Source organism: Arachis hypogaea, chromosome 14, assembly GCF_003086295.3.
Source record: "Arachis hypogaea cultivar Tifrunner chromosome 14, arahy.Tifrunner.gnm2.J5K5, whole genome shotgun sequence".
NCBI lineage: Eukaryota > Viridiplantae > Streptophyta > Magnoliopsida > Fabales > Fabaceae > Arachis > Arachis hypogaea.
The window spans coordinates 29,396,317-29,410,358 of NC_092049.1; the positions used below are offsets into that span (position 1 = coordinate 29,396,317).

A 14,042-nucleotide genomic window follows, 5' to 3' on the forward strand; every position below is an offset into this window, starting at 1 on the left:
GACGAAACGGCAAAGAGAAGAGAGGGTTAGAGAGAGTGGGAGAAGAGAGGTTAAAGAGAGGGGGGATTTCGAAATGGGAGGGGAGAGGGTTTACGCTTCAAATTTTAGGGCTTGTTATCGTCGGATTTACTGGCAGATAAATCCGACAATAACGCAGTGTGTGTCACCAAAACGAAGCATTTCACTAATTGGGCTTACCGGAAGAAAAATCCATCGGTAAATCGCACGCTACATTTCAAGCCTATTTTTTTCCGTTTTTCTTCCGATTATTATCGGCGAAGTTACCGTTGAAAGTGTAAATTAACTGATTAAGCCGACACTAATGTGCGACGCTAAATTCGACGGTAAATCCGACGATATTCAATATTTTTTTTGTAGTAAAAGAGTGTTTAAATAGATCTCTAACATATCAGTCTAAAAATGGATCAATCAGATAAAATAACTTATTGGATTAGATAAGATAACTTAATTTAAATATGCTAAAAAATAAAATAACAATTTAAATCAAATTTGATCCTATTGAATTAGATCATATTGATTTAAATTTAAAATCTCTAATATGAATACAATTATGTTGACTATGAATCCGGTGTTGTATGAAAAAACCAAATACTTTCAGCTAGACATTCAAGTTGTTCAAGACGAACTGAACAAAAAGTTGCTGAGTGTAGTTCATATACCAAAAAGTGACGAGTTGCACTAATTTTAACTAAACCATTGAGTACAATATCATTTGACAGACTCAAACACAAATTCAAAGTGGTTCCAAAACCACTCTTGAGTTTGAGGGAGAGGGGATATAAAGGGTGATTAGGCTTTGAATCTTGGACAAACTTCTTAAGTTGTAGTGACCTATAAATATATACCTCTCCTTTAGAGAATATATCATCAGTTCAATATTCACATTCAATTTTTCTAATTCACTAATTTATTTCTTTTCTTCATCACTAAAAAGACTCTGTTCTCACTCTCTCTCTTGTTTTCTCTAAAATTTGTAAGATCGTTTCAAAAGTAATAATAATAAATAAGTATTATTTAGTAAACTATTTTTGCTAAGAATTTCGCACTTTCTTAATAAAAAAATCTATTATTTTTAATAAACAATCATATATAGGAAAAACATAATTTTAAGTTAGATAGTGATATTCAACAAGATATAATACATTAAATTTTTTCATGGTCAACAATATATCATATCAAATTTATTAAGACAAATTATTAAAAGCAATATAGAAAAGAAAAGAAGAAGCAATACTTAAATAAATAACAATGTCATATAAATTAAACGAATCAAATCAACAACGTTATTTAGTAACTATTGTTTTCCAAAAATAACATATGAATATTAGAAATCAACCACGACATACTTGAATATATTATATTTATTATACATTTTTTTTATCAATTTAATTAATCAATAAAATAATCAAATACTTTACAACAGAATAATTAAATTTTTTATAATAAAATAATCGAGTTTTTGCAAAAAATAATTAATTTTTTCATGAGCACAAAAAAATAGTCATATTACATTTTTACTTTTTTTTAATTTATATTTTGATTATAGATATAAATGTAATTTGATCATATCATTTATAAAACTTAATCATAAACATGAATAATTTATTATTTATGTGACTATATGTTCATTTTGTATCTCTACGAATGACCGAATGATAAATATATAAATAAATAAAAATCCTCAAAGACTGATGTGGTATTGTAAACTCATTTATTGCTAAACAAATTATATATATATATATATATATATATATATATATATATATATATATATATATAGTTTAGGGTCAGTGTTTTTTTAAAATTTAATCAGTATTTAATTAAAAAAAAAATTTTATATTATTAAATAAAATTTTATATTATTAAAATATTAATAATAATTAATTAATGACTATAAATTACAAAATTTACTATATCCTGGTACTCCTAAAAAAAATATTGCTATTGCTAAAGAAGCCAATAGAAGAAAGCTTCAGCTTAGGCTTGTAAAAGGCTTGTAAAGTTGTAACAAGTCAATCACACACAAAACACAACAAAAAGCGGCACAGACACAACACATTATTCGCATAAACTCAACACCCCACTTCCCTTCTTTGCTTCCCTGCTTCCTTCTTTTTCTCCTCTCAACAAAACAAACTAACAAACAAACTTGTTATTCTCTCTCTCTCTCTCTCTGAAAAAGCAACACAATTTAGAATGAGAACAATCATCAACCTCTGTAAATTACTAAGCTTCTTAATCTTAGCACCAAATTCACCCACTCCTATTGTTTTTCCTTCATAAAACAACCCATTTATTTCTTCACACGCTTCAAGTTCAATCTGTTTGAGCTTCTGAAAGCAAATTAGGGTTTTTCTTCTTATTCTTTAATTTTTTATTATTTTCGGGAGGAATTGGTGGATTATCATGCCGCCGGCTCTGATGAACCCGCTGATGCCGCCGCCGCCACCTCCGTCGGTGTCGGTGTCCGCGCCGCCGGAGCTTGAAGGCTCCGACGATGTTTCCGGGAGATCGGTGACTCAAAAGAGGCGATTCGGTGATCTGAGAGGGTTGCAGTGGCGTGTTGATCTTGGGGTTTTGCCTTCAGAGTCTTCAACTTCCATTGATGATCTTCGTAGGGTCACCGCTGACTGTAGAAGGAGGTAAATCAGCTGAATAATCATGTTCTTGTACTTCTTTTGATTTCAGTGTCGGTGTTCGTTTCCGTAAATTTGGAATCTTTGTTTTTACTTTATATTCAGTGCTTGTTGATACATGATATAGCAATTTACCTTATTGATGGTGCGCATAACAATATACTCTATCGATTTTATGTATATAGAATTGAGGGTACTCGATTTTAAATGGACATCAAGTCATACAAAAACATAGGACCTTTTTATTATTTAAGTTGCAAAAGTGCTGCTGATATATGAATCAAGACTGTATTGATTGTTCAATAGGTGGGAAATACAAGAAGATTAAGCTGTTTCTGCATTTGGCTTTGGGTATTTGAGTATTTTGTTTATGTTTTGTTTGGAAGGGTTGTTGTTTGTATATGTCATAATGGTGTAAACTAGAAGGGCTGCATATTCATTCAGCTAATTGTATTGAATGCATAATCAATAGTAACTATCAACTGACTTTTGGTATTGTCAGGTATGCGAATCTGAGAAGGCGTCTTCTGGTTGAACCGCATATCCCGAAGGATGGAAGTAACTCACCCGATCTTACCATGGATAATCCACTTTCACAAAATCCAGGTAATTTTTTTGTTTTTCCAAGTAACAATATGTATGTAGATTTCAGATCCCTGATTCAGCAGTTATATTATCACAATTCACAATGCTAATGTACACTATCCTCATCATGTGAGTATCCTATTAGTGGTTGCTAGGTTATATACCTATTGTGTGTTTTTGAAGTCTTTTTATAAATGAAAAATTCAGTTTGCTTTGTGGTTGTAAAGCCATGCTCCCTACTTATTCTGTGGAATTTCATTTCAGAATTATGCTAATAATTATTGTCAGTTTTAAAGATGCTGATGTTAAATAAGTATGTTGTTGTTGCGTACATTGCCTTATATTGTAATTCTGTCCAGTAGATTTCTAATAGTTAGCCTTCTCTATCTCTTTAAGCTAAGAACAGTTGAATTTCATCTCTTGTAAATGACACATGGATTTTAAATGCAGATAGTACATGGAGTCGCTTTTTCCGTAATGCGGAGCTAGAGAGAATGGTTGATCAGGATTTATCACGTTTATATCCAGAACATGGGAATTATTTCCAGACACCAGGATGCCAAGGCATTTTAAGACGCATTTTATTACTTTGGTGTCTCAGGCACCCAGAATGTGGTTATAGACAAGGTAAAGATATGTCTAAATCTTCTAAGAAACATAAAAAAATACAGAAAAAGCGGGGACTGAAAACTAAGTGATTAACACATTGAGATACCTAATACTTATTAAAATATGTCCTTAGTTATGCTTCCAGGCTTTCAGATTAGGTTTCCTTTGGTTTAGTATATATGTTATAAAACTAGTTCGCTTGTTGGTAAATTTTTCAATTCACTTAATTTATAGGAATGCACGAGTTACTTGCTCCTCTACTTTATGTTCTCCAAGTTGATGTGGAGCGTCTTTCAGAAGTTCGAAAGCTTTATGAAGATATCTTCACCGACAAATTTGATGGCCTTCTATATCAGGAGAATGATCTTTCTTACAGCTTTGATTTTAGAAAATCTCAAGACTTGCTGGAGGATGAAATTGGCTCTCATGGAAATGCAAAAGTCAAAAGTCTTGATGAGCTTGATCCTGCATTACAGACCATTGTATTGCTGAGTGATGCTTATGGAGCTGAAGGTGAACTGGGCATTGTTTTATCTGAGAAATTCATGGAACATGATGCTTATTGCATGTTTGATGCTTTAATGAGTGGTGTCCGTGGTTCAGTTGCGATGGCCGATTTCTTCTCTTCCTTCCCTGTAGCAGGGTCGCAAACTGGCCTGCCTCCTGTTATTGAAGCTTCTACTGCATTGTATCATTTGCTGTGTCTTGTGGATTCATCTCTGTATAGCCATCTTTTGGATCTTGGTGTTGAACCCCAATACTTTTCTCTCCGATGGTTGCGAGTTCTATTCGGACGTGAGTTTTCACTTGACAATCTATTGATAATCTGGGATGAGATCTTTGCATCGGATAATAGTAAAGTTGAAAAAAGTGTTGATGACAACATAGACTGGGGTTTGAGGATTTTGCATTCTCCTCGTGGAGCATTTATTGCAGCTATGGCTGTTGCAATGCTACTTCATTTAAGATCTTCACTGCTTGCTACCGAAAATCCTACCACCTGTCTTCAGAGATTATTAAACTTTCCTGAAAACATTAATATTAAAAAGCTGCTGGAGAAGGCCAAATCATTGCAAGCTCGTGCACTAAGTGTTGATATTTCTTCTCCATCACCTTTGATTATAGGATATCATCTCCAAAGTAAATCAGTTATGACGCGATCTCAGACCCTTCCTTCTGAAACTGTGTCTCCAAAAACTCCTGTAAATTTGTTAACTGACAGCTACTGGGAAGAAAAATGGAGGGTTGCACATGAGGCTGAAGAACTTAAGCAAGATGGTATCGAACAACAGATTCCGACTCGGAAAAAGGGCTGGACAGAAAAGGTAAAAAACACACTGAGAAGAGCGGGATCTGATCCACCACCTTCAAGGATTAAGAATGGCAAAAAGGAATCTAAGGTGGTTAGGCGAAACATATTGGAAGCGCTTCATAAGGCACTTGGACCTGAGGAAGAAGCAGAACAAATGGATTGCCATGAAATCCTATGCAAGCAGGAAAATATTTCTGAAGCAGCTGAAGGTGTGCAGCAAAATGATAACTCTAAAGGCGACAACAGTTACTCATCTGATGATAGATGTCCAAGTGGAAATACAGGGATAGAGGAAAGCTCCTCTGTATATTCTGACTCAACTAGCCCGCCTAATGAGGCCAATTATCATGAAATTACCTCGCAGGGAAGTAGTGTTGCCTCTAATTTATATCTTGACGAATGCGATGAAACTGCAGATACCAGTCTCAGTGATCCACCTCTTCCAGTCTCTGATCATCCTGAGAGCATACCTGAAACATCAGAGTCCACTGATGTTGATGTTGATAAATCTGAGAACATACCTCAGATGTCAGGGTGCAATAATAATGATCCAGGAAATTCTGCTACACATCCCAAGGAGAAAAAGCAGAATAAATTTCAGTGGTTTTGGAAGTTTGGACGGAATACCGTTGAGGGTATATCGGGGAAAGTAGGAGCTGCTTCTGAACCTACAAAATCCACCAGCAGCTGTAGTAACCAAAGTAATTCGCAACCACCTGTCTCTTCTACCACCAGTGAGCATTTCACTTCTGTTAGTAGCAAAGGAGATTCTGTAGACCAGAATGTGATGGGCACTTTGAAGAATATTGGACAGTCTATGCTTGACCATATCCAGGTAAAGTTGCTTCTATCTGTCACGCTCAAACTGATCACAAGTTAAACTGAAGATAATTTTGTGATTACATAACATGCTGTATAGACCTCAGGATTGATCTCTTTCGCCTGGTTTCAACTTGTTTGTCTTATCTACTTCTTTTAATGATGCAGGTAATTGAATCTGTTTTCCAACAAGACAGGAACCAGGGAGTCTCAGTGGAGAACTTATCTAAAAATATTCTTGTTGGCAAAGGGCAGGTTACTGCCATGGCAGCTCTCAAGGAGCTTCGGAAGATTAGCAATATTCTGTCTGAGATGTGAGGTGAACCTTGCAATTGTTATATGTACATATAGTTTCTGTAATTACAATTCTTTAGTTCCAATAAGATGAGCTTCTTATGTTAGTGTTCACTTGTAGTATCCACCAAAGTTTTGCAGATGTTCCAAGAGATGAATATGTAAATACATTTATCCGGTCACATAATAAATGATCATTATTGTTGTATTCTCATTTACATTTTTGATGATTGATAATTTGCTCTATTTTTTCCATTTCCTGTGAAGATGTGATCAGTTGCAGTCCAAGTTGACCAAGACGAGTTTATAATTTTAATGTTTGTGGTTCAATGCTTTTTTATACCTGTAATCATGGGATAATTTTTTAAAGGTCTCCATTAGTACCTCTTTTAGGACATAAAAAATATAGAAATGCTGAGTCAGTAGAAACGTAAGAAACTAGAAATCTGTCCAGACATAAAGATAATGCTGAGATAGAGGCATTTTGTCTAGCTGTATTTATTTACTTTATCAAATGATTTTGTAGGTCTTCTAATATTTCTTGCATTTATATTTTAGAAGAGTTTCCAAACATAGCCTAATTGGCACTGCGTTTGAAGTGTATTGCTGTTTACTACTCTTTAGTAGGCTCTGGAGATGATTTGACAAGTAATTATGTTTATCTAAAATATGAATTTCTTTAAATTATCATATCTTATGAGTGAGATATATGGTAAAAGAAATAATACCGTGGCAAAGGACTTGGAACTTCTAAATTGGTTCAATTAGAATACAATTTACAAGTGACCACTGGTAGTGGATCCTTTGTGGTCCAATTGAAGCTTATGGTAGTAGTGGGATTGGCACAAACTGACAAACCAGAACACCACACAAATTATTGAATTAGGTAGAAAAGGACAACCTCCAATCTAAGGAATGACAATACTCATCCATAATGGGACAGATTTGTTGATGGGTCATCCATTCCTATTTATTAATTATAAAATTTTCATATGTGCGTCCAAATTTACACCTATCCTGTGTATCTGAAAAAGGAAAAAAATATTATATCTATTCCTTAAGCGAATATTTTGTTGGTATAGAAGTGAACCAATAAGACTGGTTAATATAATATGTAAGTGATTTGGTTGCATCACACCATTTGTCTTGAAGAAATGAGCAATGGCCACAAACAGAGCTTTGGCAATGGCACAACACACAAATTAGATAGCCACAACAGAATGCATTCCGTAACACACACTTTAATATTAGTTGTATATATAGAAGAAAATAAAATTGGACAGATTTGTTGATGGGTCATCTAACTTTTTTATTAACACATTGCTTTCCCTTCTGAATTATATATCAACTGTTGAAAATGAAGGTTATATAAAGGGATAAACAAGCAAAAAGTATTAAATGAGACGTGGACATTTTTGAATTGCCCTTTAGAATTATTCGACCATCATTAAGGAATTTTCAGCTAACTGTTTAAGGGAAATGTTAGGGGAATAAATTATTTTTTAAATAAAATTTAACAAAATTTTTCTTTTTTTTATGTCTCTCTTTCTTTTTCTCCATTTTCAACTAAAATTTTTCGATTCCCAATCCTTAAGTTATTGGATCAACTCAGTTAAACTTAATTACTTATTCATGTAGCATCGCTGAAAGTTTATTTGTTATATTTTATACAATAGAATAGTGAGTAAAAAGTCAACTTAGTCTTCCAAATTTTACGTGCTAATCAAATTGGTTTCAAGTTTCAGTTAAATTAAATTATTAAATTGATTCTCCAGAAGTTAACTAATTGATGAGAATCCAGTGCTAATGACTAATAGTAACTCGCGTTAGTTAATTTGAAAGTAATTAATTCGAACCAATTGAAATTAGAAGACCAATTTAACTTTTGTGTGCAATTCTATTATCTAATATTTGAGTGAACTACCATTCTAATCCTTAAAAGATTCAATTTTTAATAAAATGACTAAGAAATAAGAAATAACATTTTGACTTTAAATATAATTTTAATTTGACAAAATAATAAAATATACCATTTTTATAAATAACAAACAAGCATTTGATTCAACTTTTTGTTAAAACAATAAAAAATTATTTAGAAGATACATGAAAAAAAAGAAAGAAAAAATTCAATCTCAAAACTCTTACAAATTTCTTTGGAAATATGTTGCCATTCAATAAAAATACAATTGAAAAGAAAATCACTAAATATAAAATTACCAAATTTAAAAGATATAAAAAGATATTTTTTCTAATTTTATAAAAGTTGCATTAAAATTTAATCTCTAATTTTTTTAACATGCTTTGCAATATTTGGTACACTTTGTCAAATGAAAATCATTTTCACAATGACGGAAATTAAAATAAAGTATTTAAATATTCTAAAACTGTAATTCTATCAAATTTTAAAAATGTACCTTGCTTGCAGCATTAGTTGGGAAAAAAGACTTGACACGGGTTCTGGATGCTCAAAAAGACAAGAACTAATAAGAAAATAACAAAGAAAACTTAAGCGGAAAATCGAAAAGTCATTGACCACTTTGAGATGGTGCAAAGCTAGAAAAGAAAAAAGCTGTTGTATCTACAATCCAACTAATGATACAAAAATGACACCCTATAGTTGCAACATACTATTTTTCGCTGGATTATAGCTGCACCTAACTATGTATGTGTAAAGTCATGGCACTAGGAACTTCTGATGCTATACATTTTATTTCATAAGATCCTTCCCCACATCTCGGGTACGCTCTCATGCCTCAACTCGATAAGGCTTTGTTTGGTACAAACTATAGATTCAATCCATATGGTTGTGGAACCCCGGGAGAAGGGAGGTGATAAATCCAAAGACAATCATCTGGATCTCCTTTACAATGCCCCACCATTGGTTGCCACCATTGACTCTGCCAGGTTCTGCCTCGTTTTCGTTCTCAGCTGCCCGGTTGCCATCATTGACGGGCTGATTCCCAACCTCAGCTTCAGGCTGACCCTCTACAGAAATTAACAATAAGCAAATGCAAACTAGGTTCAATAAGTGATCCAAAGTGAATTAAATTGACCCTCTTCATACAAAACCAGGTAACACATTGGGAAAATGAGGTCCAGTTGCCCCCATCCACAAATCTAAAGGTGAAAATGAAGCTCAACAGTGAACATACAACAACAGTAACTAAACCTAATGACCCTAGGTTAGGTTGCCTTTCAAGAAACACATACTTTTTAAACTACTATATCGAGATCATTATTGCTTCACTTCATTCACCAATGTTGCTCAAAACAAGTGCATGCAAAATCACATGAATAAAACAAATGCAAATCATACCTGCTGGGGCTGCATTGTCAGCCCCCTGCCTTGCAGCTGGAACATTTTCGGCCCTGGGTGCAGCAGGTCTTGGTGGTTGAGGAGGAGCTGCTGCTCTCTGCATACCTTGTGAAAGCCATCTTACAATTGGTGTCAAAGCTCCAGTTTGGTAACTATAACACATACAAATATAAGTAGGTAAATAATCCAGCTTCCATTGACAACCGAAGCAATACTAAATCCAGCCATATCCAATGGCACTTATATTGACATAGAAACACATCTGCGGAACATATCAGGTGTAGTGTATATACAAAATTGAATAAATAAGTAAATAAATAAAAGAAAAGAAATTTATATTAGAAGCATTTCCTGGGTTTGTGACCTAGACAGAAGATGAAAGCTAAAAAAAATCTTAAAACTGAAAACTAGAAGGACAAATACTTACAAATATACAATAGCAGCGAAAAACACAAGGACAATAAGCCTCTGTCTCGAACCATCTTGGTTGAACAAAAAGATCACAGCAGCAAGTTTTAACATAAGCAGCAAATCAATTTGAAATGCAATTTGAAATCTCCTAACAACAACTTGTCTTTGAGGTGCAGGATGCTGCTGCTGTTGAGGATGCTGCTGCTGTGCTGCTTGCCCCTGATTTTCGCTTGCAGCAGCAGCATCAGAACTTGCCCTGCTGCTGATAGTGCTCATTCAGTTAAAGAAACAATTAATATATTTGTCCACATAAAAAATGAAATAAAATAGAATCTTCACAAATCAAACAATCCTTGTATAAAATGTCATCATTTTGTTTCAGTTTTCCTCTTAAGATCATGTTTATCACTTAATGTACTGAGAACTTTGAAAGCAGACTACACAACTGGATTTGATGCAGGAGGTTATAAGAATTAGAAAGTCCAATATTTAGCCCAAGCTCAACAAGGCTGTTCATATTACAGGAAAATTTCAATCGGGTCAAACCATGTTCAGAACCACAATCTCTATATTCATAACTTCTCACTCAGTTCCATCCCACATAAGAAATGCTCAATATCAGCATGAATGATAATGTTCATCATAATAGCAAGTCTATGTTACAGAAATGCAATGATGCCATGTGGTGCAGCCTAGCATTAGTATTTATTTATTTTTTGTTTATTTTAACATTTGATAGTTTTCAGATAAGGTGAGAAAGCTTTGTAAATCCGATTTAACTGTTAGGGCTATGAATCAATATTTCTACCGACTTCGTTTCAACTTTCAAATACTTAACCAGGCTTCATAAAGAAAACACACTTCTTGTCATCAAGCTCATCCTTATCTTACTGATCCATCTCTCTGGGTCACTGAACCATCATCTTCTAACCATATCACTTCTCGCTATTCAAACTTCAAATTCATTGCCTAATGACAAAACCTCATGAAATTGGGACCCACACATGGATCTTAGATCAAACTAAACACATAACGGTCATTGTAAGAATCTTTTATATAGTTTGGAAATTTGAGAAAACTATTTGTGCACAGGAAGCTTTGCTGAGCACTGATATAGTGCATGTCTGTCCTATATTTTACTTAACATAAAGACTCTACAAGAAACATAATATAAAAAAGTACAGATATAAGCTATTGCTCATTTATTTCCTACATTGATAAGTTAATTTCCAGAAAATCCATACACTACAAAATATACTTAAAAAGAAGAATAGTAGCAAAAACTAATAGATACTTAAATACTCTAAAGACGTAGTACCAGAATATCATCACGACGAAACAATTTAGCCACTTACGTGGGTGTGCGGTAAGTCAGTGGGATCAGATTGTTATATGGAAGTCCAGTAACATGTCCATTAAACTGATTAAACGGATGAACAGGAACTGCATATATGCCTGCTCCACGGTTCCCCTGTGCCAGTTCGTCATTCTGCGGTGGCGTTAACCCTGGAACCACTGCAGGGTACATAGCAGGAAACATTGGATAGTAGTATCCAGGAGGATATGCCGGAAAACTGGGAAAACCTGGCACCTGAAACAACCAGAATTACACAAAAATTCAGATCTTCATCTACTTCTACAGTCAAATGATCAAAATACACCCATTTAAGGCAAAAAAAAACAACTGTTCCAGGCTGCGTTTCAATAACATGTAGCCTCAAAATATGGACTTCAAAAACAAGTTTTTAGCTGAAATTAGGTTTCAAAGTACACAATATTGAAGAAATATCACGCCCACATTTTCAATTTCACTTGAATTTATCTTCACTGAGCTTGATTCTCTAAACAGAACAATGCCAGAGATGTTGCAAGATGCCGATTTGATCTCAGCAATAATGCTCCTAATTTATCAACTAAGAAATCAAACAGCCAAAATGGTTTAAAAAATGAGGAAGAAAACCCTATTTCGAGTCCCAATCATAACAAAATCCAAGGAATTAAGACATAGAAGAGAAAAAGAAACTATAATTGAAGTGGATAATAGCGAAACCTGGGGCTGTTTGACGGAATCAGGAGGCGATTTTTGAGAAGTAGAGGAAGGAGGTGGTGGTGGTTGTGAGGAGGTGGATGGCGCCGTTTCGGGAGGGTTTTCCGCCATGTTGGTAAAAAGGAAGAAATGTTGTTTTCTGTTTTGTTTCAGAATTTATTCAACGGAAATATAAATATAAATGTTAATGAGGTGAAGTGAAGTGATAGGGATTGCCGATCAAGGGAGACGAAGAATTGGGATGTGGAACTTTCTGATTTGGAAGACCAATTTGTTCGTTCATTTGCTTGTCGTCTGGATTCGTGGCACTAACCAATCACCATTTGACACGTCAACATATCAAAATTACCAAACCCAAGTAGTATTTATTATGTAAATCTCTTTTACATTAACAATTCTAATCATATTGATTTGTGAGGTCAAAACAATAGGTTAATGTTACTACTTATTAAAACTTTATATTTTATAACATGATTTTTAAGTGTTTAAATTTATAAATTTATATTATTATAAAGATTATTAGATTGATTAATATTATTTGATAATATTATCAAAATATTATAGTTGAGTATTAGTTTATAAAAAAAAATCATAAAAATTTTGTTATTTAATATATAATTTATTTTATTAAAAAATAAATTATTATTTCTTAAATTAGTAAATATATTTTTTTAATTTTTTATACTATTTTATCTAACAATAATTGTTATTAGAAAAAAAATGATTGAATTATCCAACAATATAAGTATAAAATAATTTTTTATTTTAAAATGAATTTTGGTTAATGAGATAAAATTTAAAATAATATTTTATTTTTTATTCAAATTTAAATTTGAATTTAAAATAGATTAACAACTCACCTTTTTAATTTTAATAACATAAAAAAATTGGTTCGGTGAAAAATATTTAGCATCTAATAATTTTAGAGTAATTATCCAAATCAATCTCTAAGAATTTTAAAAGTGAACATTTTAGTCCCCAAAAAATTAATACACAAATTAATCCCCAACGTTTTTCTCTGTCAGACATAATAATCCCTCGTTTATTTTCCAGCATGACTCACTAACGAAAAATGCTGAGTTAACACGCAAACTCAGACATGTGACAGTTAAGTGTACAAGGAGGTAGGACAAAACAGTCAATGGCATTAACAGACAAAACATTGACCTTCATTGCCACTCACTACCCTTCACTTTCCATCACCTTCCTCATCTCCATTCTCCCCCACACCCACCACTATCCAAAAACAATGCATCTCCACCGCCACTGCACCCTCTATCACCTTCCTCCACCTCCCTCCAGTCGCACTCCCTACTGATCTCAACTCAAACACTTAGACAAACTCACAAGACCCATATCGCTAACTTGAATCTTCTCAAGGTGAACATCAATCAATGCAGCATCCAGCATGGAGGTTCCCAATCTTCTCATCGTGTCATCCCAATCCCCTAAACACCCAATTATTTTCAAATATTATAGCTTTTTCGACACAATCAAAAGGGGCATGAAGCTCTGACCATTCACGATCTCCTTCAAGCAAACAGAAGTCAACGACGTCGTTTTGGAACTAACCATCTCCTCACCATCATGTGCCCCATGTAGCCGCTTAACAGAGAGCTCTTCCAAACTGTGGCAATGGCTCACAACAACGTTAATTCCCTTAATATAATCCATGCACGAAGCGCAATCTGAATTAAACCTTCGTCGTTCATGCTCATTGACCTATTGTCACACCTCAGAGTAAGTTTTGTAAACACTTTAGAGATTCTTGTGGGTGATGAGGGCTGAGGCTGAGTCAGATAACTCAAAATCGAGTCTGAACGAATTGTTGCTGTAACGACCCAATTTTCAATATGTCTAGATCATACCGAAAATTGAGCGCTACCAATTTGTCTTCCTAATTATTATCTATTATTTATCATATGAGCCTGATTCGTTGTTAAAAGCGTAGTTAATTTGCGAGGTGTACTTTTTTTTTAAAACGTTTGGATT

General features: G+C 33.8%; 2 protein-coding genes across 3 annotated transcripts; one reads left to right on the forward strand and one right to left on the reverse strand.

Annotated features, from left to right (window-relative positions):
* The first annotated feature begins 1,952 nt into the window (after window positions 1-1,952).
* On the forward strand, window positions 1,953-6,490 carry LOC112741897 (uncharacterized). The gene is made up of 5 exons (XM_025791064.3): window positions 1,953-2,663; window positions 3,160-3,263; window positions 3,693-3,869; window positions 4,086-5,998; window positions 6,151-6,490. Exons 1-5 carry the CDS (start codon window positions 2,428-2,430, stop codon window positions 6,298-6,300), a joined length of 2,580 nt encoding a protein of 859 aa, XP_025646849.1. The 5' UTR covers window positions 1,953-2,427; the 3' UTR covers window positions 6,301-6,490.
* A 2,291-nt stretch (window positions 6,491-8,781) lies between these two features.
* LOC112741898 (uncharacterized) lies at window positions 8,782-12,388 on the reverse strand. Of its 2 annotated transcripts, none has more exons than XM_025791065.3 (5): window positions 12,054-12,388; window positions 11,359-11,594; window positions 10,020-10,265; window positions 9,593-9,744; window positions 8,782-9,261 (listed from the first exon to the last, which is right to left on the reverse strand). In XM_025791065.3, exons 1-5 carry the CDS (start codon window positions 12,159-12,161, stop codon window positions 9,068-9,070), a joined length of 936 nt encoding a protein of 311 aa, XP_025646850.1. In that variant the 5' UTR covers window positions 12,162-12,388; the 3' UTR covers window positions 8,782-9,067. The 2 variants fall into 2 exon arrangements, with proteins under 2 accessions (XP_025646850.1, XP_025646851.1); XM_025791066.3 differs by having other exon boundaries at window positions 10,020-10,262; window positions 12,054-12,320.
* Window positions 12,389-14,042: the final 1,654 nt, after the last annotated feature.

What these genes read in the sequence shown, in the direction of transcription:
- LOC112741897 (XM_025791064.3), top strand. Translation starts at nt 2,428, where the DNA reads ATGCCGCCGGCTCTGATGAACCCGCTGATGCCGCCGCCGCCACCTCCG. An exon ending in ACCGCTGACTGTAGAAGGAG is followed by an intron (nt 2,664 to 3,159) that starts GTAAATCAGCTG and finishes TGGTATTGTCAG; the next exon opens with GTATGCGAATCTGAGAAGGC. An exon ending in TCCACTTTCACAAAATCCAG is followed by an intron (nt 3,264 to 3,692) that starts GTAATTTTTTTG and finishes TTTTAAATGCAG; the next exon opens with ATAGTACATGGAGTCGCTTT.
- LOC112741898 (XM_025791065.3), bottom strand. Translation starts at nt 12,161, where the DNA reads ATGGCGGAAAACCCTCCCGAAACGGCGCCATCCACCTCCTCACAACCA. An exon ending in ATTCCGTCAAACAGCCCCAG is followed by an intron (nt 11,595 to 12,053) that starts GTTTCGCTATTA and finishes TGGTTGTTTCAG; the next exon opens with GTGCCAGGTTTTCCCAGTTT. An exon ending in TTCGCTGCTATTGTATATTT is followed by an intron (nt 9,745 to 10,019) that starts GTAAGTATTTGT and finishes TATGTGTTATAG; the next exon opens with TTACCAAACTGGAGCTTTGA.